The sequence below is a fragment of the Homalodisca vitripennis genome, chromosome 4, assembly GCF_021130785.1.
Source record: "Homalodisca vitripennis isolate AUS2020 chromosome 4, UT_GWSS_2.1, whole genome shotgun sequence".
NCBI classification, from domain to species: domain Eukaryota; kingdom Metazoa; phylum Arthropoda; class Insecta; order Hemiptera; family Cicadellidae; genus Homalodisca; species Homalodisca vitripennis.
This window is the reverse complement of record NC_060210.1, coordinates 80,843,586-80,868,572: the sequence shown is the minus strand read 5'-3', so window position 1 is coordinate 80,868,572 and position 24,987 is coordinate 80,843,586. Positions and strand designations below refer to the sequence as shown.

The 24,987-nt window shown below is 31.0% G+C and overlaps 1 protein-coding gene across 10 annotated transcripts in view; it reads right to left on the bottom strand.

Annotated features, from left to right (window-relative positions):
* Positions 1 to 260: 260 nt before the first annotated feature.
* LOC124359616 (TATA-binding protein-associated factor 2N-like) overlaps positions 261 to 24,987 on the bottom strand; it is a 69,466-nt gene continuing 44,739 nt past the window's right edge. For 3 of the 10 annotated variants that reach the window (XR_006922172.1, XR_006922173.1, XR_006922176.1), the window contains 7 exons: positions 24,257 to 24,301; positions 20,355 to 20,402; positions 19,015 to 19,069; positions 10,600 to 10,651; positions 9,421 to 9,486; positions 4,936 to 5,029; positions 261 to 432 (listed from right to left, as the gene is read on the bottom strand). Coding sequence is in view for 4 of the 10 variants with exons in the window: in XM_046812501.1 (XP_046668457.1) it covers positions 19,050 to 19,069; positions 20,355 to 20,402; positions 24,257 to 24,301 (113 nt within the window). In the remaining 6 variants the exon portion in view is untranslated. Of the gene's footprint in view, positions 433 to 4,935; positions 5,030 to 9,420; positions 9,487 to 10,599; positions 10,652 to 16,185; positions 16,381 to 19,014; positions 19,070 to 20,354; positions 20,403 to 24,256; positions 24,302 to 24,987 lie in introns of those variants that run through there. The other 7 variants (XR_006922175.1, XR_006922174.1, XR_006922177.1 and 4 more) reach the window with 7 other exon arrangements.

The window sequence follows — 24,987 nt, the reverse complement described above, 5'->3', positions numbered from 1 at the left end:
GTTATAAGTATTACTTTTTAGGCATTAGCAATAAATTCAATGTCTATTCTGAAACTCAATTGATTGGAAATGATCCAAGGATATTTGTTGATCATTTGATAAAATATTTTAGTCAACTTTCCAAATTGTTTCTATGAAAAATCTTACACTCTGATCATGTCAAAAAGATTGTTTTGTTGAAATCGTAATAAATTGAACTAGCACAGTGATTTCATTTTGCGAAAAGTATGATGAGGATTGGTAATAAAATTTTACAATCATTATTATAAAAGTATTTATTTTTTTACACGTTTTTTAGCTTAGATTTCCACTTGCAGAGCTTAATGACCTAAATTAAAAACCTCTAATCACATAACATAAGATAATCTTTCTAATTTGAGCTTCTTCGTTGAGGTACTGGTTCTTCTCTGACCTTCATGAACACTCAGAGCACTGAAACCAATGAATAAAATTATCACATTGCCATTAAAAGGGCAATTTTTTTGTTAATTTACACATTAAAAAAGGAAACCAAATTTGTTATAAAATAGACAAGCATTAGCTTAGTTTTTGAACTAATAAATACAAATGTATTCAGAACATTTATAAATACATTAACAAAATATTCAAGGAACTGAATAAACTGATTTCTTGTATTCCTGTTTGGGTTTGAAAAAGTGACCTTACTCATTAGAGTCTGGTACTGAATATTTTAAGATCACTGCTTACTGCAGTCAAAAATACATTTAATTCTTGAAAACAGTTTTGTTGATACTTGGCTGATCAGGATCTAAAAATAAAACATTACTAAGATCGAAATTTGAATGTTAGTGAAAATAAAACATGTTTTGTAAGATCATGACATAGAGAAGAAGAAGAAGAAAGGGGGTTTACATTTGTTCCTGACCATTATCTGTAATTATTTTTGGGTTTAAACATTTTGTTTCATAAAAAATTATATTATAATATAAACTTTGAACATTTTCAATTTTGTACTCCCAGTAGAACATGTACTGAGAACAGCATAAACTAATGTATCACTTAAATCTGTGCAACGCAATGGATGTTCAGGTGTAACTCATAATTAAATAAACATATTGGGTTAAAACAGATTGGTTTACTTTGAAGGATGAATGTTGGTGTAGTGGTATTGCTCCATTTATGTACAATTATTTTTCAAGCCTAAACACGAGGAAGTAATCCAGCTTTGATTGGAAGAGGTTAACGGAGCTATAGGTTAAAGAAACCTGCGCAGAAGCAAATTTCTGATCAGTACCGCGCAGGAGGGGCCCCCCTCTGGCGGGGAGTGGAGCCAGCACCTTCTTGTACCTGTTTATCAGCTGTGTGGATCGTGTCTCGTTCTCACAGTTTTGTTTACACTGCAGCTACTTTACCTGTTCTATATTTTTGTTTAGACGTATACAAGTGTCGAAGTCTAAGCGTAAAATATTAATTGAACCGATTAATGTAGCCATAGATGTATCCAGGAAGCTTACATTTTGCTTTGAGGTTAGCCTTGCAGTGGCAGTGGCCATTATAGATGTGTCGTTCAATTCGAACGGGTCAGTCAAGTGAACGAGTGATCCGGATCAGAGTGTTTCAAAAGACCCGTTCACCTAGAATGTTTCGTTCAATTTTTCCTGGCAACTAAATAAATATTTGTTATTTTTTTCAAACCAGATATATTATTTTTTAATGACCGTTAAAACTTACAATATTATTAACACTTGTGCTAATCCCGTAATTTTACGGAACGGCGAAACTTCCGAAGAATGCTAATCCCGTAGTTTTACGTAGTTGTCATTTCAATTGGTATTATATTACATTGTCCGTATTTAAACGGGTTTTGCCTACTCTACAATGTATTTGGGTTTTTAGTAACACAATTCACCGCTAGAAAGCGTCAGATGTATTGTATGAAGTTAATGACAAAGCAACTTCGGTCGCGTTGTTTACCGTGACTGCTGACGTGACGTTCGTTGCAGCCGGCAGTCGATGTCGCAATCATGGCTTCTCGCAGCTTGAACGACGTTGCGATCAATGATGTATTAGATGAAGATAGTTTTATTGGTGTAGATAGTATTTTTGACGATTCTGACATTGATCCTGATTTAATGGAAGATTAGACACATACTTCAGGTAAGAATAAGTAAGTCTATTTATCATATAAACATCAGTCTAAAAGTTTGGTTATGTTATTGTTTTCGTGAATCAAACTATAATTTGTATTATAATAAATTAACTTTATTCAACTAATATTCTATTCTTATGAATAAAATGAAAATATATTCATATTTTACATAGTATATTATTATGTTACAGATGCTGAAAACAGTGCTGACAGCGAAAGTGATGCCGACGCATCAATATGACGGCATAGTTTTTTCTCAAAAAACTACAAAACATAAAAACATGATTTGTATTATTCAAAGGACAGTTTATATTTGTAAATGGGTCATTGTAAATAATTGTATATATGCTTAGTTTAGTAAGTTAGATAAAAAAAACTGTCTCAAAAAATAATTTTTTTCCAAAAATAAATGTTTTTAAAAAACATTTTTTTATGTGTAGTTTTTAAAAAAACCACTAACAATCTCACGTTAAAAGAAAGACGAAAGTAAGCTGAATTAAGGCATGTAAGTATTTTTCTCATACCTTAAATACTTTTTTTTTAATAAATTTTTGAAAACCACCAAAAACGCCCAGCATTCTACAGAGTTACATGTCATTTAGGGCCAGCACTCAAAGTGTTAAGTTCACTTAAAAATTCTTATCCATGGAAAATTGCTTAACATCATATGGAACTAACTAAAACTATAGAGTATATGCATAACTATAGAGTTATATTAGGTTACACTAGGCCCCCAAAATTGTTCAGTCGTTACTTTCGTTCACTGCTAACCGATTAAGAATAAAACCGTAATCATATAACTCAACGGGGAGAGTAGGGGTCTCCCCATTTGTAGGTAATAACCTTACTTATGGTAAATCAAAGGGATATCAATCAACCAAGTCCATTGATTATAAGTATTAACATTTAAAATATTTAGTAATGTATCTAGTAACTGACAATTAGATTTTTTAAATATATTTTAACAGACATATTAGCATTTACTAGATTTCTGAAATAGTACATTTATTGTTATATATCTATCCATTCACTGTACGATATGCTAGTTTAACTGAACGAATCGCAGCAGTGAACAAGAGCGACTGAGCCAGATCAATCATAGAGCGAATGCCGAGCAGTGGTGGGGATACTAGGAGAAGGCGGCATCATAGCGTCGGAGGGGTATTTACCCCACCCTGCGTGAACTGAAATCATCCAGGGTATTTTTGCAAGCGGTTTACCTATAGCTTCCTTCCCCTTCTTTACATTTCAATTTAGCTAAATAACTTTATTTTAGTGACAGCCCTGCAATTACTACTATACACACAGAATGATTTCAACAAAAGTTTAGAACACTTAGAATAGCCTTCAATAAGATGCTGCCAGATGTGTACTGAATGTAGCTACACAGCACTACTACCTCCACTTCGCATGCCTCAGTAACTTACTTTCTGAATGACTTTCGTATACATATGTGTGTATGGGGGACTTATGCAGTATAATAATGTGGGCTTGTGAACACAATGATTAATGCAATTTTTAATAGATTCAGACTAAGTTTGGTACAGTGACAGTATTTATATATAATTTGGATGAGCATTAACCATCCCAGGGAATAAAATGTTTAAAGACTACTCACTTTTATAAAAATCTTTAACTCAGACAATTTCCTACCAGAGGCCCAAAATGATAGTTTAAAATATGTATTATACAATTTTAAATCACTCACTGCGGGTGACGACAATTGTCATGCAATACTGACGTGCTATGCAGATGACAATAGCAATCTGCTCGTGTGAGCCTAGCAGTTGCTGTGGAAAGTTGTGCCTGTTTCATACATTGGTTATTCGCAATCCTTCGTGGTTCGTAATTTTTGTTCGCTGGCTATGCTGTATTGTTTATTGTGTGTAGTGTATGGTGTAAGGGGACTGTGTATGTGTGTTCATTATTGTCTTTAGGCAATATGGAGGATGACAATGAACTAATGGAAGACTTTATGACTGAACAGGAGGATTCCGATTCAAGTTATATTTTTACATGTTTATGGACTGTTTCAATTTTTTACACTATTTATGCAATTGACAATGTCTTCTGCGAGGGACAGTGCCATTCAGAAGTAATAGACCCAGTGTCCTGCAGTAATGACTAAGCAGGGACTGGCACCAGGTGTGGCTGACAATTTTATTGTTGTCACAGTTATGACTACCAAATCTGGCAGTGGGGTTACCTGGACAACCTTTTTGGCTGATCTGACTTCATTTTGGGCAAGTTCTATTAAAACTTTTTACATTACTACTTTTTCTAATTGCAAAAAGATATTTGTCCAAACCCAATTTATTATAACAACTGTTTGGCATAAAAGTAAGTGGCAAAATGTAAAACATTCTAAATTATAATTATTAAGCAAAGCTAAACTTCAAAACTAAATTAACAAAACAACAAACAAAACTTTTAAGGACATTTAATGAACTCAATTTCCCAAAAATGTTCTAAAATTGAAAATAAAGGATTAGAAAAAATAAATAAAAATTCTCAAGTATTTTAATCTAGGAATGGATACGATTAAATACCTTGAATGATTTTTGGTAGTTACAGACGTTGCAGCCAATGCAGTCAAAAGAATCGATCCGTGCTTATTAAAAATCACTAGAAAAATGAGTCGTAAATTATGACTTCATCAGTAAAAAAAAAAACCACAAGAACGAGTCATAATATACGACTCATATCAGTTCCAGGGTTAACACTGAAGAATCCAATACCACTTTTTATTGTATATTTAAATAAATAATTTTATATATTTTTACAAAGTTTTATTCACACCTTAAATAGAATTTAATTTAATCTACCTTGTCTCTCTGATGTGTGAACAGCCAGGCCCACTCATGCTCATCAAGCGTTGCAACATGACAGAGGCAAATGACAAATTTGACGACTGGTCACCTAAAAAAGAATAGTTTAAATAAATATCCAGTACTAAACAAAAAAAGGTTTTTTTGGAGGTACACAAAATTTTGTACTCACTGTGAAACAGCATACAAGAAAATATTAAAAACATATAGGCCAAAATAATATGCTACTTGTAATATATACACTTATCTTACATTAAATGCATTTATACCCTTCCTCTGTAAAAAATTGCACTAAGTATATACAGTAGTGTATTACTAGCAACCCGCAATAAACATATATGTTGCAATCTACTTATTGTGGTTAGTGAACTACCCTGCCATTCATCCCTCGGTCATATTTAGATGCAAACTCTTGTAGTTCCAATAACATCTGCTAGATGTCTGAAGCATGTTGTAATGTGTAGCACTACTCTACTGGATGGGACCATCTAGCTCCCGGAAAACGCTACGATTAGTGTCATATCTACACTGCTATCAGTTCGGCTGTTTCACACCTACCACCAACAGGTTTTTTATTAGTGTTGTGTTTTTGTAAGTAATAGCTGTATAATTTATGTCTATACAAACTACAGTACAACCCCGATAAGTCGGCCCCCGTTAATCCGTAAGTCCGGCTAACCCGGACCGATTTTCAATTAAAAAATGAAAAATCAGACAAACATTTAAATAATAAAAACGTAATATTTTTGAGAGGTATAGTATCCGTGAATCGATGTTGCATCAGTATTTGATAGGACTGTACGATAGTGAGTGTGTGACTCATGGCACACGGCGGCCGAGTGGCGGTCATTGTCCCGAATTCCCGGAAACAATAACAGACCTCAAATCCTCTCTGAAGTCGATGAAAATCACATTACTCTGTGGTTAGGGGCAGACAATAACGGAGGCTATGAGCCACTTACTGAAGAGGAAGTGATCGCGTTGTTTTTACCTGATGCTAATGAATCAGACGCTGAGGAGGCAGACGGGGACATTGAAGATCCAGTGATGAGTCATGGAGATGCAGTGACCAAACTAAACGAACTAATGGTTTATTTCGAGCGGCAGGCAGAAATATCGCCGGCTGAATTGCTCATGTTGAGGAGACTATGGGATCGCACAGCACGCAAGCGGCAGACGACATTGGCACAACCAAAGCTGACTGAGTGTTTTTACCAGGAAATGAACAGTTATAAATGTACTGTAAGGATTAATAATAATTAAATGTCCATATGTTTGATGATTTTACAATTATAATGGAGTTTATCTGTAAGTATACCGTATTTTATTAATATTTACCTAATTCTCCGGCTAACCCGGATCGGCCGCGGTCCCGATTAATCCGACTTATCGAGGTTCCACTGTATTATTATCTTTTTATACTTCCGATTACTATCAAAATGGATTTTTTTTCTTAAAAACAGTTTGTTTTATAAATAAATTATACAAAATAGTTTATGTTAGAATAATTAATGGTGAAGTAATAACATAAAATAATTTATATATAACATATATGAGTGTGTGTACGCACACACATTAATTATTACATGTTATTTTTATTCCAAAATGTCCAAATTTCTGAACGTAATACAAAGTATCAATATAATAATACACAGTTATCTAAAGAAGTGAAAAAACATAACTTTTCGGACCTCTTGGATCTTTGGAAAAGTTGACACAAAAACAGTAGAATCAGATGATGGCAGGGATGTTGGAAGGCACAGACGGACCTGCTGTGTACATTCTAAAGCGTTTAAGGCATCAAAGACACTGGTGCCAAAAAATGATTACATCAGATTTTTCTTACAAAATGTCACAATTTCTGAACCAAGCCACTATAAAGCATCAATCAAACAACAAAAAAAGGTGACAACAAATTTAATAAAATTCCAGTGGTATTTTTAAATTTTTTTTATTTTCCCTGAGCATAGCAAACCGATTTAAAGACGTATATAGAAGTCTTTTATGGGTTCATTTAGATAATTCAACAATCCAAAATGGATATGGTCCCAATTAATCCGAATTATTGATGTTCTAATGTAATTATAATTCAAGACCTGGTGCAGATACATCCATGTAAATGAATACATAATACAATTGTAAACATACGCACTGTAAGTCATTTGGTATACAATTTTTTTTAAATAATAAAGGTTTGCTTATAGCAGAGCAGGTCTAGCAAGAGCCGTGGGCTAAAGATGCGCAGTAGCCTAGAGGTCAGATGTAGGAGTGGGGGTAGCAGCTGGGTCAGTTCACTGCTGTCAGGCGTTGGAATCGTGTCGTTCCGTTGTGCTGACATCTAGCGTTCACGTGGCCGTGCTGTCGTTGTTGTAGGTGTTATAATATAGTGGACGAAAAGTATTGCATAGCCAAAGTCGAGAAATCATTGCAAATGTGTGCAAATTTATGAAACTGGAGCTGCAATACATTTAAAACAAATTCAATGTCGTGTAGCAGAAGCCACGGGGGTGTCACAGACGTCTGTAAAGAGAATTATTGCAGAAAGCAGAACTGTTGTTCAGACTGAAACTCAGTTTTATACGCAAAATAAAAAAAGAAAAAGTAAAGAAAAAAACGGAGTTAGATGAGTTTGATTTATGCGTTGTCAGGCGAACTGTAAATGAGTTCCACAAAATCAATGGCGAACGACCAACAGTAAAAACTCTATTACCAGCTCTCAGAGAAAAAATTAATTTGACAGGGACTAAATGGTCGTTTACACAAGTCCTTTCTCTGAAGGAAATCAGTTAATAACAGGAAAGTATTGGCTGAAAAAATTGATACAAGGGAACTATGTTTAAAATATTTGAGAAATATCCAGAATTATCGATCAGAAGGTAGGCCAGTAATCTATATGGACGAGACCTACGTTCATTCTACACACACAAAACCCTTGAGTTGGAGTGATGGAAGCGAGGCAGGTTTAAAAACCCGTATTAGTAAGAGCGAGAGAATAATAATTGTTCATGCCGGTAACGAAGATGGCTTTGTAAATAATGCACTATTGACGTTCATTTCTGGGAAAAAAACAGGGGATTATCATGGTGACATGAATTTCAGCAACTATGAAAAATGGATACGAACACAATTAATTCCTAACATACCCCAAAACTCTGTTATTGTTATTGATAATGCACCCTACCACAATGTGCAGTTGAACCCAGCTCCCACGTCGTCAACTTTAAAGGCAGACATGATACAGTGGCTATCAGAACGAAACGTACACTTTTCTAAAGAAATGTTAAAACCAGAATTGTACTCAGTTATTAAAGAAAATAAACTAAAGTACAAAATGTTTAAAGTAGATTCTATTCTGGCAGAAGCCGGCCATTCTGTTTTAAGGTTACCATCATACCACCCAGATTTAAATCCTATTGAAATGGTATGGAGTTTACTTAAGGAGAGTGTAGCCAAACAAAACGTTTAGTTTAAATTAGCTGAAGTTCAACAACTGGTAGTAGACATATGTAGCCAGACAACACGAGAACAGTGGAGTTCTCGTGTGAACCATGTAAAAAAAGTGGAATTGAATTACTCTGCATTAGAACTGGAAATCGACGAAATTAGTGAACAAATAATAATTAATTTGGGAGAAGATTCCGACACAAAAGATGACAATGATGACAGCCATCTAGAAAGTGATGATGACGGGAAAGAATGGGTGACGTGGACTTGAGTGGAATAGAACCCCTGATTTAAATAACTGTAAGTTTTTATTTTATTTAAATAGTTCTAGGATTTTATACAGGCTAGATAATATTATTTCGTCATATATAGTTTAAAGCCATAGATGATGTAATTACTAATATTAATATTAAGGTATAAGTAGTTATGATTGAGTTTAGAATGTCGTATCTGTGAATAGTGGTTGCTTGTGAGCACGTCGGCGCCGCTCGGCGAGGCCAGGCAGGCGGATCAGTGCTTCCCTCCCTCTTGCCCCACTATGCCCTACTCCACTTCCCCTCTCGTGCCGGTCATGGCTCTTGCTAGACCTGCTCAGTTATACTTTCTTACGTTTTGCTAATGATAGCAAATAAAATAACACACAAACACATGGGAGGTTTTTATACTTAAGTCATCATTGTTATTTGGTATCACAAAAGCATTTATGAGCATAAACAAAACTTTATTTTTTGTATCAATTAATGGATTTTTATAGGACTAAGGCAGGTAAAATAAAATAAACCCTACCTACAATTACATTTACATACATTTTTTATAAAAACTGAAGGTTGGACTGCTGCATTTAAGAATCCTACAAAAAGGAGATTTTAGTAACTTTTAATAAGATTATAGTAAATTGGAGAACCCATACAATGCACTCTTCTCTTTATAATCAACTGGGTGTTCTGCTGCCTAGACTTTGTTACAATAGTTCACATACCTACACAGGACCAAAAGATCGAAAGACTATTGTAATCAGAGCACAATGTTTTAACTCACCGATCAGGACACAGATAGAGAGATTCACCAACTTTATTTTCCACCTTTTGGCCTCATTTCAGCAATCTGTAACAAATACATGCCTTTTGAGTGGTTCTCCATAACAATAAAATTCTCCACTTGCAAGAATTAAGATTTTTTCACAAAAAGCGCAGAAAATAAATGCAATTTTGTAAAATTAAATAACAAAAAAATAAATTCAAAAACTTACACATTGGTTAACAAATAATGCCAGAAAACAATACAAATATTGCAATACTCACAATCAAACCTGGCTGTCAATAAGCGGACTCATCTGCAATGTAATTGTAACATCTTAAAATGTAACATCTAAATTTTAATGTAGGGTCATAAAAATCTTTGGCATTTGGCTAACTGGGAGTATTTAACTTTCCTATTAAGAGAGTTTACAAAGCCAAGAGATATTCTTACCAGTTTCTTCAAGATCGTAACACACACTGCACAGCCTGCACTATAACATTATCTTGTGGGCCTACCTGTTCAAACAACTTTAGAACTTAAAATGTTCTGCATTTTGGTGGAGTAAAGAAAAGTTCAACAGAATAATCATTGCAGTTAAGAATATTTGGACAATGTACGACAGGCTGTTGTGTGCAACTACCTTGAGTTTTACCCCAGAACAACAATGTTAGATCTCAAAACACTTTAATGCCCTTAATTTGGATAGTAGAAAATGAGAGACTACGATGCATTTTAAAGGTAAAATTAATATGCATCCAAATGCTTTTTACTTTACCTTATAAATTGCATACTTTTCAGGTATTTAGCAAAACAATAATGTTAAAAAAATGCTGAACAACCTTCCCATCTGGTTAATTGCAATTCTTATGTTACAACCAGATAAATGGGGTCAAAACTGACTGCCACAAACATTTCTCACTCAGATGAACAACTGCAGCAAACACTGCTTTTCAACGTGAACTCAAGTAAAACAAAATGCCTACTACCATTTAACAAATAAATAGAAAATTAGGTATAACTATTTATGCAAGTGTTTCCACTATTTGAACATGACACATCAAATAATGTACTAAAAACTTGTTGCACGACAAGGTTTATTTAAAAGCTGTAGTTTTTCAGTGGAATAATTGTGTGGTAATTCGACAAAAGGTGATTTAAGAGAACGGTAGAATGGTATTTTACAGTAAGAGACCTTACCAGGTATAATTGCTGCCGCAGTCCTGCCACACTTTACAAGCGCCAGCATATGCTGAAAAAAGAATGAGTAAAATATAAAACATGTCTGAAACAAGACGGTATAGTGACTAAATCCTCCTTTCTGATAGTAACAATCTGTTATTGTTTTAATTATTGACAAAAAAAAACTATGAAATGTTCAAAAATTCCATCAAACAAAAGATGATATATTTATTTGGAATTTTCTAAATTGTATATGTAAAATTATTTAATAATTGATATAAAAAGGATTGGTTATTATTAGCAATATCAACAGCATCATTAAGGTTAACATCTATTATTTGATATGATAATGAACGTTACTTACTAATTGGATTGTGATGAATCCATTCTTCTTTCATCTTAAGGCAAAATACTACCATTTTACTCTTTTTTTGTTATTAGTTCTAATTTTTCATTAGCATTTGTTCATCTCAATTAAATTCCTACTACATTAAAAAATGTAATAACACTGAATATTTTCTGGTATCGATCAATCTCAGTTTAAATCTTTCTCACCAATAATAACTTGTATTTTTTCTTTCTCCAATATTAATAGTGCACTGTTAAGTCATAGGTGAAAAACCACTTTGATAATTAAGCCATTCTTTATCTTTGCCTTCATTTCAGTATTACATATAATAAATGTATGACTAACTCCCCAAAAGAGGTGTGCGAGTATGGGTGTACAGACACAAAACTTAATTTAGTGTGGCTCCTAATCTAATTGCATGGCTATGATTTCTAAAGAAATTCATGTACTACTACAAGTATAAATGTTACTTTATTGTTTGAATACCAAATATAACTTAAGTCTAAAGCCGGGTCTGAATCTAATTTTGATCCATTATTTTACAAGAACAGGATTACAGCTCTCTGTTTCCACTTTTATGGTCCACAAATTGGATTGAGTTTTAGGTAACAACCACTAAGGGAGTGTGAGTACTTCATCTTTGTTCTTACTTTATTGTGTAATCATTGTATTAATTTTTTAAATAATTCTTACAAAATAAAATACTAAGTCTCTGTAGGTCACTTTTAGTCACTATGTTTAACCATATTGTAAATTTGCACTCAAAATAAAATCTGGAAAAACAGATTTGACATGTTCTGCTCATTTTCCACCAACAGAATATTGCGTTAAAAACTCCAGACTTTATTAAGAAATTATTCTTTCCTTGTGACATTATTTTTTAAAACCACAATTTAAAAAGTAACGTGGGTGATATTATATCAAGATATATGTTTTTTTGTCAAACTATTTGACTGCATCTAATGAGAATCATTACAGTCTTGACAAGACAGTCTGAATTTTTAATCATAATCAAATTACGATATGTTAATTAACGAGAAGTTGTGCAGTATAAAGCCACACTACTGCTTTAATAATTTCTTCAGTTTCAAAAACCAAAATAATAAAAAGAATTGTTTACTTCTCAATAGTAATCTTAATTAGTAATACTAAAACACAGGAATTTACCTCATGAGTTTGAAACAAATATATTAGATGTGACATGTGCGGGTGATACCAGTAATTTTTCAACCCTCATAATAGACGTGAAGGTAAGGTCTGAGCTCTCGGTACCTGTTTATTATTTCTTAAGGCTGAGAAAACGTTGACAACATATATAAAATGTAATTTAAATATTTTATTTTGCATTTAGGTACATCTTTTGCTTGTAACGCTATACTATGGATGACATCTACAATATCCTTGGCCTGCTACTTATAAATTGAAGGTGAAGATCGTCAAAAGCCTCCCACAACAATTTTACTGCACCTTTTTCTGTATGTATAACCATTCTCAGAAAATTAGTTATAATCACAAGAACTGTTTTTTATACTGAATATAATGCACATTCAAAGAGCTCTAGTTAGGTTTGTTATTTACATTTAATTACTTATGGATTTTGAATACAGTTACATGACTTCTACAAATTACATTATATATATATATATATATATATATATATATATATATACACACACCACCTGTTGTATGTTATATTTAGTTTTGTCTATTGAAGAACCCAATACTCGCACACCCATCAAGTTAAAATAATCAATCCCTAACATAAATAACTAGCTCCTTGTGTATTTTGCACAATGATCTGGCATCTTTATATGTTGTCAATTGTTCCTTATTTCTTCAATCGGATACTGAAGTTTTGGTGCTCTCTAAGTTTATGTTGCTTTTCACTTAAAGAGTCCTGAAACTTTAAAAACTTAGCAAAGTATATATGTATATATGTATATACATACGATTAATAAAATATGAACTTTCTAACTAACCTAAAAAAAAAAACTGTTAAATAACTACTCTAGTAAATAACCCAATTGAATGATTTACATTTGACGATAACTTTTTTAAAAGAAATCCTGAATTAAACCATAAATACTACATGACTTGAGTGAAATGTAGCTATTTTAAATTAATTGAATGAGAACAGTATTAGCTTAATTTAAATTGAAGCATATCAAGTAAAAATAAAAACTTCAAATAAATATTCTACTTCATGCTGATTAAATGATTAGTGACTTAGGCTTTTGAACACAACTTAATGATGTGCGAATATTTTTGTCCTACTGATAACTCACTGAAAAGTGTTGTTACAATTGAAATGTTATTGTGATTTTAATCACTGTAACTATTTTTAGTGAAATATTAATTAATCAGAGCAAAGCAAATAAAGTTAGCACTTTGGTATCTTATTAAATTATTTGTTACGGTTTTGCTACCAATTATCAAGAACTCAATACAGGCTCATCAAAATGATAGGGACACACCAATTATATCATGTTGCAATAGACAGATTTAATATAAAAGAAATTGTCACTTTTGAATAAACACTAGAAAATAGGAAAAGAAAAAAAACCAGTAGCATTACAACAAGAATAACTGATAACAATGTTATAGATGTTCTATATAAGCTCTATGTGTTACACAGCAGACACAAAATAATTCTTAAGCCAAGTCCTGACCAGACTGTTATGGGTATTGACGTAAACACTCTCATAGCTCTTCTTAAGTGCTGCATACATTCCAAGAGGCTCAATGGTTCTGGGGGAATAAAAACTTGATCTTTAACATAACACTTGTTAATTAAGTCTTATAAGAACCTGACAACTGAATTGATATCGGCCATGTAACCTCCGGGGTTCATATTATAGAAAACCTATAACGTTGTAATAACTCTCTTAAATGTCCTTTTTTGTAACGCTACTATTTATTTTTTCTTCCTACTAAACCTGTTGAACTGTATTAATTAAAAAATTCCCATTTCTTCTTGAATAATCCTGTTGTATTTTATTTGCTTTGAATTACTCTATTCCATTCTTAAGTAGAAAATTTTAGAAGAGGCACCACAACTTAGAATGTAGCTTCTATGGTGTTACATCTCACTTTCTGTGTTGTGTTAACTGTTCTGCAGCATGGAGAGCATTTCTGCCCTACCTCAATATATTCTAAAAAAAAAAAAAAAAAAACAAAGAATCCCCATAAATACCAGTAGGAGTGCCTCCATCTACTCTTTTGACTTGTTACTTTCATTTATGTAGTTACATAATTCTTTCATTCTTAGTTTACCTATATATCATGCCTGATCTATCATATACACTCTAACTGACGTAATAAGCAGCTATAAGCACTATACTCTTGAACATTGTTTAGATTTACAACAGGTTGTCAGTGTAGATATGGAAGTGGTACCCTAAAAGCGAGATTCCAGTGTTTTCCATAACTTCTGTATTTTAGGGCCCATGAGTAACTCCATTTATATTGACTAACCTCAGATATTCAGATTAAACATGTGTTTACACTAATTCTCACAAAATATAAGTAGATTTAAAACTTAATCTCATAATTTTCAACAAACAAAAAATTCCTAAACTACAATAATTATGTAAGAAGGATAGAAAACCAGTATTTTAAAGCAGCATCATGATCCCTTGGTATGTACTGCTTTGCAGTACCCTTTACTGTATTATCTAGTTTAAAGTTGGAAAGTTTTCTTAAAATGAAATTATAATGCAGAAATAAATATTTAAATTAATTATTATTTAACTAAATATAGATGGAGTTTACATTTTATTGGCAATAGATATGTATACAGCATTGACAAATCTATCCATAAATAATTCCTAGGATAGGATACATTCTTGTAATTCCTTCCTTTTAATTTAATTACAGGTAAGCAAGGCATATTCACTTTATAATAATATAAAAATTTGAAAAAATGTTTGGAAAGTAATTTTTTCCTTCAAATGTGTTAAGACTAATGCATCCTCTAGATGCAAAACTTTACTTTGTGAATCAATTCCTATATATTCCTAGAGTAACTAACTATATGTGTGACTTCCAACAATAAAATTGTGTAGGATATTCAGTTATGATTATTGACCTACAACCTCAATGTGTGCAACAATGCAATAAAGGGTTGTTACAGATCATAGTATTCTCTTACAATATTAGGAAATTCCTGAAGCCACAATTAAGTTTTTGTAAAGAAACAATGAACGTCTTATAGTTTCTATTTGCTTGCAATACAAAATTATTATTTTGTAAAGTTTATAAATTTTACTTTGAACTTGTCTTTGAGTATAATTCTGCTTACACTATAATTTGGCATGAAACGAATAAAAAAATGCTCTTACTACTTAATTAAACTGAAACTTTTATATTGTAATAATTTCAAATCAAACAGGTTTGCTTAAAATGTAAATCATTAGTTTAGGTAACAGTTGAAACACATGGTACTGCTATTTTATTATAAAATTCAACTACTATTCATGACTGCCTTTTTTGACAAAATAAAAAGTATGTGCAGTAAACACTTTTATTTTCCAAACTAATTGTCTATCATTAAACTCAATTAATAAAACGTAATGAAAATTAAAATGTTTTAAATAAACTAATTTAATACGGATTTTTTGGTGGTTATCAGTTTTTTTAAATTTCACTACTAACTTAATTCAACTAAATTTTGAAGTATCCACACATCAACAAGCAATACATTATTGTCAAGTTATATTGTATCAATTTTGTTCCAAACCATTATATTTTTAAACCAAATCTAAGTATTAAAATATACTACAACATAAGCTAACACTTAAAAGACAGCAAGTTAAAAAGCTTATTAAGTAATTGAGTCATGTTACTTACGGCTGTATTTTCTTTGTTGTATCTCTCATTATCTTCTTTGTCAAAGTGAATATATTTGAACAAATTTTTATAGTAATATTCTTTTTATACATAATTCTTTTTGTCACTTTTCATAATCCAATATATACTCAGAGCAATAACAACCCATTATGGTTTCATTCTGTATTTTGTGGCATTCCAAGTAATATTTGCACAATCATAGAGAAAAGAGCAAAAGCAGCTATCTCAACAATTCACAGTGATTAACTTTGACATTGTATTCATTGGTCATAGGAACTTCAGTAAAATACAAATATCTTCATATACAAATATATATATTTTTAATATTCATTTTATTTGAATATTTAAAAGTTTACACTTAGAATTTCATAAGGATTTGAAATATTTCATTAATGAAAAAGCAAAACAATTTTTCTAAAACCTTATATTTAAGTAAATACACTATGATCATATTACATAAAACCATGACAACTGTACGTGTTTTAGCCAAGTACACAAAAAACACAACACATCAAACTGTGAGGAATGTCTATGGGAAATAATTCACTGAAATAATAAACTATGTCCTTTAAGTTGCAAGCAAGCAAGCGCCTCAGCTCCACCTGTAATTGCCAAACACTGTTACTGACACTGAACCTACTTATCAATATCATCAGCAATCATACTTAATATATTTATGATTGTGCTTCAAAACACTTGCCACTTTTACTACTTATTATTTATGTAGACTTTTCATAAGTCCAATCTGATCTAATGTATTTCAACTAAAAACAGTAGTTAAATTTATGCTGTCAAAGCAGTTAATTATAAAATGTTCAATAACTGCACATAAATAAATAGAATCATTATTTTGTATCATATTTAAAATTTCTTCAGATACGCATAATTATTGATGAGTAACTAAGCAAGTAATATAGTATTATAGTGTATACCTTGTTAAATTTTCTTGCCAATTGTTTATTATACTTTCCAACTGCAATGAACAAATAAATACTGCCTCCATTATTACTTATATACCCAAATGAACTTCCACTTTTCAATTAATGGATCAGTCCAAGCTAAGGTTTATATAACATGACTTTCTCATCATTGTAATTGTATTTTTACATAATAATCATCAAGCTTTATCACTAAAATTATATTTATATATCAAAGTTCTTTGTACCACCAAATATCAGAAGTTGCTTCTAATTATTTAAAATAAACAACAATTTACTAATACCAAGTGCACTATATGACCATTACTAAATAAACCTACAATAGTACTGATTAAAACTATGTTTGTTATTTAAAATCTGTAATCAAAATGTATTAAAACAACACCATATATTAATTATATTGAAATAGCATCTGAATTTTATTCTAATTATTAATTAAAGAAAATAATATTGCAATTTGCTTAATAAATATCTTAAGTTGTGACTTTATTACTATTTTTCTTAATATATTTGTACATAAACGAATTAAAATTTTGCATAAAAGAAAACATTGTAAAAATAGAAACTGGCCTCTAGAATCCATTGCCTGACACTCCACACTCTGTCAGGTGCCTTAAGGGTTAAGGTTTCTTTACAAAATTCAGTTTAAATTTCTCTTGAAGAAGACTCTTTTATTTTCTTCTCTTGACACCCAAATCAACTTTGAAAATAAAGTATATATATATATATATATATATATATATATATATATATATATATATATTAGGGCTCTTAGAAATACTTAATATCAACTTTGTGCACACTTAGATTAAGGGAAATGCTCACAATAGCAAGCATAGTTGAGGTATTTTCAATGCTTCAGTAAAATATAAACCAATTTAAAATTTCATATTAAAAATGTAGTTTTTATGTGGTATACAAATTACTTTATTTAAAAATAAAATGCAATGTTTAGTTTAGGGTAGAAGCGCTCAAGCTGTGGAGTGCCCAGTACATAAAATCAATACTTTAGATATGTTTCGAATCCACATTATCTTATGTAAAATTTGAAAGTAAATTTTGAGTATTAGGAAGATATAATAAATATACATTAAAATCTATTTAGTGACCACACAACCTTAAGAAAGAACAGAGGTGTTATTATCTTATTGTTCAACACACAGTTTAACACTGCAAATTAAAACTTAGCGTCTTTAAAACTTTGAACTAAATCTGTTGTGATAAATATTCAATAAAATGTTGTAATATTGGTAGCATTAAACAATGAGTGGGTTCTGTGAGCACGGATTAATAAGTAACAACCAACAGGACGACCCAGGTCCGGGTCCACTACGCAGGAATGTTTACCCACTTCAAATGCAATTAGTACTGAACCTAATTTAAATTGATAATCTAAATGAATTTACACTAACAAACTTAAAATATTTTGTATAGGTAAATTTGTATATAACAGCACTAGACATTCTTTTCCAAATCACACAAACATTAGCTTTTGTTTGATGGCACCAGAGGACAACACCATAACCAGAAATTAAATATGAGACTACATATAAAAAATTCCAAATAAAATTTAAACAGTTCTTCCTAATCAACAAGTCATTATATTCCTTTGATGAATGATATTGTAATACTTATAGAAGTAAGGTTGTCCCATAATATTTTTTCCCAAAACCGTTTTAATTGTAAAATTTACTATAAACTTACTCTATTTTCTGTGATTTATAAATATTTTGTTACTTGTGTAAGTATTCTTGTATTGTGTCTATTACATTTTTTTAAAACCATTGATGTGTATACTGAATGTATAAAGTTGTTTTGAATTTGAACTCTTTAAATTAAGCAACAGCATAAAAAATTTGAAAATGTGACTAAAAATGACAATACAGTTAATTTCCAAGCTGTAATTGAGGCACTTGTACTAAGAACCGATCATGAAGTAATCACAGGGTAGTCTGGATATGCTCACTGAAGACACTCATTGATATTTGCTTTATGTCAACATTCTATATTATTATGTCAATTTTAAACAGCATGTTATTAAAATTATGTTTTATTTTAACTGCACAAAAAGTATTAGAATACATAAATATCTCGATTTGCTTAACGTTTTCAATGATAAAAAGGCTGTTGGAAGATTTTCAATTTTCAATAAGTTTGTGATTAATTATTCTGTTGTTCGTTAGATTAATAACTTTGAATCACAAAATCAATTGGAATTCATTTAATGTTTCTTACATTTATCATGGCAAAAGAAAATCTTCCACAGCATGGACAACTTGACAACTAATTGACACTTACACTCAAAGGGAGTCACAAGTGATCCAGCTTGTTGACTAATACTGTGGCTGCATTCCTGAAAGCATAAACAATGTCATTATAACCAGGCTACCGTTGTAACAACACTGCCCACTGCCCGAGGTTACATACATGGATAGAAATTCTTATCAAGATTATCTTCACTCTGCAGTATGATGATACCAACACACACACACACACATTGGACTGATGATTTCCACACTCAACCTGTTCTCTATGGAACTGATATACTTTTTAAATATAAATATTTAATTAAGTGTTGAACACATTTAAAATACTGTATGTATAGTTCTTACTGTCCCAGAACAGCAACATGAAAATTAACATGACGATTGTATCCATATATATTTATTTGTGAGGTGTCCATAAATTATTATGTATTTTAATTTAATGCGTATTATTTAAAATACCAAACAACTCTCTTGAGTTTCATAAAACACTAAGTATATTTGCATTAAGCTTTACTAAAATAAACAGATTTTTTAACTACAACTAAACATCAAAGATGAAAAATTTCCTTGTCTTAATAGTCTTACACCACTCTGATGTGTTGATTTAACATAAGACTGCTGAAATAACTGACAGTGATGCACAGTGTAATGTACAATTTTATAGGAAATGTTACAAAATCCAATGCTCAACCTGCTGTGCAAAAATGCAAAGCTGAAAATTGTAACCTAATGTGGAATAATGCCAACAATTTAATTTTATGTTGGTTTGTGTTTTATATTTTAACTGATCACATGCACTTATAAACTACAGCTTACAGTGTATGTGCACAAGTTGCCATTAGCACAGGCCATCAAGTGGTAAAATATTACATAATTAAGATTAGGCAAAAGACTTAAAATAACTAACACAGGAACTCACACCAGAACTGAAAGACTGTTAGTAAATTTGCTGAAATACAAAATTGTGCAGTCAAAAATACAACCAACATCTAATATAATTTTACCTGGTCTGTATGATGATATCTAGCCATTAAAACACTTTTCAGTTTCAATAGTATTAGATAACTCAATATTCATTTCAACATTAAATGTTTTTTTAAGTTAAAAAGTAAACAAGTTAACAAAAAGTTAAAAAACAAACATATAACAAAAAGATAAAAAACAAACAAGTAAACTAATAATTCTCCAATCCAAAATGACAAGAAATGTGGTAACAAATATTAAAAAAAATAAAAGTATACTCTGAAGTTCCAATAGCTTTCTCCTGGAGGCGATTGCTTCTTAGTCGTCAGTCATTAAATTATAACACAAACCTATATAGCGATGTTATGCAACCATCATAAACTATCAGTTCCTGAAAGTGACACTCACCATAATCTTGACTTGGATAAGCTGCTGAAGATGCATAGCCTGACGAATCTGATAAATAAATAGAGATTAGCATTAAGACTGGAAAATTTGAGCTGTATATGTAAACCCTAAATAAATAGACACAAATAAGTCAAGTTTCCTGTTATTCTTTGGATTGAAATTGATACGCATAATCTGAACCTCTTATATCCAAAAATTTCCGCTGAAACGGACTGACCACAAAAATCCTCCAAAGATCATGTAACATGCATTAGACCTGTTGGACAACATCGCCAGGCTTCATTGAAGACATTTACAAACGGTTTTTTAATCCCTAAATTGATGTTAAACAGTACAAGACAAGAGTAGGCTTTACCATGTAACGCGTAACAGGCTTCTTTGAGGTTGCATGCAAAATTTCAAGCCTATAGCAAATTTATCCTCTAGATGTCGTCCTATGGACAGACCGATAACCAATCATATAGTTTTACATCATCCCAGTTCTGAGAAATTACATCAGTCTATTAAGTGAAAGGCTTCAGCCAAATGCTACGGATGGACATGAACACAAGTCATAGAACTCATTCTTGTTTACGTATAAATTAAGTTTCATACAAAAATTTAAAGTCAACTGATAAAATCTTTCAAAAGATGTTTTGTGGAAAGTTAGTAATGCCTACACAAGACATAGCTATGGTAGGATGGTTAGTTAAGTTACACGTGTTAAAATGGCATATAACTGTACTCGTTTTGGTTACAAATTGATTTATTTTGTGATTTTCATGTTGCCATCATGATTATTGATAAGAGAAATGTAAATGTTCATTACGGCCTGAAGAAACACTTATTACGCAGTTATTTACTGCAAGAAAGTAATAAAAATGTTTGGAAAGAGGAAAAATAGTAATGCTGATTTACATACAGGGTGTTGTTTTGAGATAACTATGAACAAACCAAAAGAAGTGATTTCATGACTAAATCCGTCTCTCTCACATCAATGTGTTTAGTGTCAGTGTGTCTTCACGCCATAGTGTGTGTGTGTGTGTGTGGTGTCTATTCTTCATTTAGTTAAAATACAAACATTTGGTGTTTACTTTTCAGAAGATTAATTCTATTATAAAAAATTGTTGTCTTTAATTTTTAATTGCAGTAAGGATTTTATTTTTTCCAGAAAACATTAGGTATAGATAGGGGTTTAATACATTATTTGATCTATACTTAAATCTTACACTTATTTCTACAGTAAAATACAATTTGTTATATTATACATTCTAATTACACACTTTACATTTCCCAAGACATTGGCATTATTATATGTTACTTAGGCTATTTGGTTAATTTCCACAAATGTACTACACTATTTCTTTTACTTTTCACATGTAGAAAAAGAATATTATGTTTGATTGCGGGTTAATAGAAGAAAATCAGTCTACAATTTATAAATTTTGTTTCCCCACAATTTTGTTTTTTGGTGAAAAAAAAAAACCTAGTGGGGAAATGCTATTTTCTAGATAGTATTTTATATACATTTTATAACCACTTAAATATATACAATAATTAATACTTTCTCCTTGCATTTACATTTTATAATAGGCTGAAATTGCCAATAAAAATACGTTTTACTATAAGGTATTGAGGCATAAGATGCAGCATATTGTTTCCAATAAAATTGTACATAATCGTCCTATCTTAGACCTATCATAGTATTTTGTCCTGAGGGTTGGAAGTGAGAACTTTCATCATAAATTTTACAGACTTCTTATTTCTTAGTAATCTCAGACTATTGTCTGGCAATACGCAAGGAATAGAACGTCCCTGTTATAGAATTGCAACAGTTCTAGAGTTAACAATTCTGAAATCTATCTCACTGTTAAGGTACAAACAACACCAAAACATAAGCTACAAAGGCTAAAGGTAACTGCCAAGTCTTGTAATCATGCAATTACTCAACTGTCTGACTAATAAGGATAAGTAAAACTGTACTGTAAATTTTAAAACACAAGCTGCTCATGAATCACATGTGTTAACATTATCTTAGTACAAGAAATATTGGCCTCTTTTATTACACGTTTTAATCAAAAGAAGGAATACAATAATTATTATTATCGATAATGGTTATCCTAACTACTTCAGTTTCTTTATCTTATTGTAAATAATTTTGACCTTGACAAATTTTTTAAAAATGTATTGAACAGATTATGATTAAAAAATGTAAAAGTTTGATTCAGTTTTATTATTCTTATTTCTATTTATCTAATAACATTGTACAAAATCCTTTGAAATTAATTTTCACCTGTATTAATCATAACCAAAACAAAACCTAACAATCAGATGACATCCTAAATATTAGACAAAGACTACAATATTTGTTTTTCAGACTAGAGCAAGAAATACAGTAATTGAAACCATTGTTTCTACAATGACACAAATAACCTCAGAATGGAATGGGTAATGCAAACTGCGCTCACAACTCTAAAACCAAGGCCTGCCAATCTGCTGCTATTAGGATTGTCTCTCTCACAAGCTTTAATGTGATAAAAAAGTTTTGTGTGGTCTTAGAACTAAACATAACATAACAATAAAACCTGCACAGTTTGTCATATTTTAAGATAAAGCATTCTTTTGTCTTTCTATTAACTCTCAAGGATAATAACATTACCTAATAAAGTATTTTCAATAAATTTGCTTAAGAGATACTTATTTAAAATCCTGCATTGTTTCTTGGAACATTGTATTGCCATATTAATATTGTAAGAATGTTACAACAATAGCTCTACTTTATGTAATTACTTATAGATTTTACATTTAATATGTAAAACATTTTTTATTCTTGGCTAGTTGAGTTTCTATTTTTGTAATGTTTTTAGCCATGAAATGGAATTCAAATGACAAAAAAATATGTTATATACACACTTTAATTGCACCAAACAGCCAATCACAGATACTCACATTTCACAGAAATGTTTCTTGACACAAACTAAGTTATTGTAATTTGTGTAGTTTATATCCGCCGCCATCATGCAAATAAGCTCAAAATATTCTCTAATTAATATTTGTACCAAAAAGGATTTGTACATGATAAGTAAAACTACAATTCGCTTAATATCCTGGCTTTTTAATAACATTGTATTTTTAGAATTTAATTTCTTTTACATAAAATACAAATTTTTCTATGTAAATTTAAAGTTTAATTTTTCCACCATGACAAAAACAATTTATTCAAAACATTTTGGGGAAGAACTCTAGCATTTCTAACCTATTTTTTCATAACTTTTATAATGTATGCGAATCGTCATAAAAATAATTTATAAATTTTTATTTAGAAGGAAGGATAGACAACTCCTCTTTGTAGCCTTATTTTTTACATGTTCTCATGTCCACAGGTCTATGTGACAAATGTATTAAACAGTAATCATGCTACCTCTAATGCTCATTATTATTTTGGATTAACCAGGAATCTCGGAAGACTTCACACTAAAATAACTTTTATATTTCCTATTTACATGTTAGAGTAGAGATATAAATTCAAAATAAAGAAAAGCTTTTATTTTATATTCAATTAGGCTTGTTTATAATGTTTGTCCATTAATACTTTGTTATGCAGAAATAAATATATTTTTGCTGCTTTAATATAAAATAAAAATATTACATCTCACAAAGTATCTTTTTACATCTAGGAAGTTAACAAGCTTAAGCAAAGAAATTGTTACAATAAGAACCTAAAATTTGTAAAGCCACCACAAATATCATTGAAGGCAAGGTAGAGGAGTACCATGAACCAATTCCCAGGACGGGAGGAAGAAAGATCATTTTTAAGTTGTCAAAATAATGGAAGGATATAACTTTTTTACAGGAAGCTGTGTGATTTGATAAACCAGTGCTAGCCCAAAACACATGGTTCAACCTTAAGAGAGAAGACTCACCATAATCAGTCTTAGCATAAGCAGTTGTAGTATAGCCAGAGGTATCTATTCAAAGAAAAATTCAAGTAAATTAATAAATCCTACTAGTCTATAGTATAGTCAAAATAAAAAAAAAACACCCCACTCACTATCCAGGAGCCTGATTTAATTGTTCACCAACGTTTCAACAGACCTTGCTACATTTATATTAGATTTTTAACAAAAACTCTCCACGTACTTTGGAACAGTAGATGACTGCACAAGACTTATTTTTATGTATTAAACAACATATAATATGAATTATTGTGGAATCACAATACATTTTATAAATACTGCTTACTAGTATTTAAGGATAGATACTTAAAATAGTAATTTTATGCAACTAAAATTATTACAGAAACAATAATGTACTTTTTTATGCAATTATGCTTCAAAAGAAGTCACGATAAAGAATGAAAATACTAAACTCGACACACACATATTTACACCTACATATCTTGTTAACTTGGGATTTATCAGAATCAATTACATGTTTCAATGAATGGCATAACCTAATAGAATATTAAATATTATTGAAATACCAATTGTCAACATGTGCAATGCTGACTCTTTAACACACTTTTTACACTGACAATATAAGGGAGGCATCAGCACTAAAATAGTCATTTATTGTAAAATGAAACAGGATAATAAGATGTGTACTCCGCCAATGATGATTGATATACTCAATTATCTGTTGTGTCTTGCTGCTA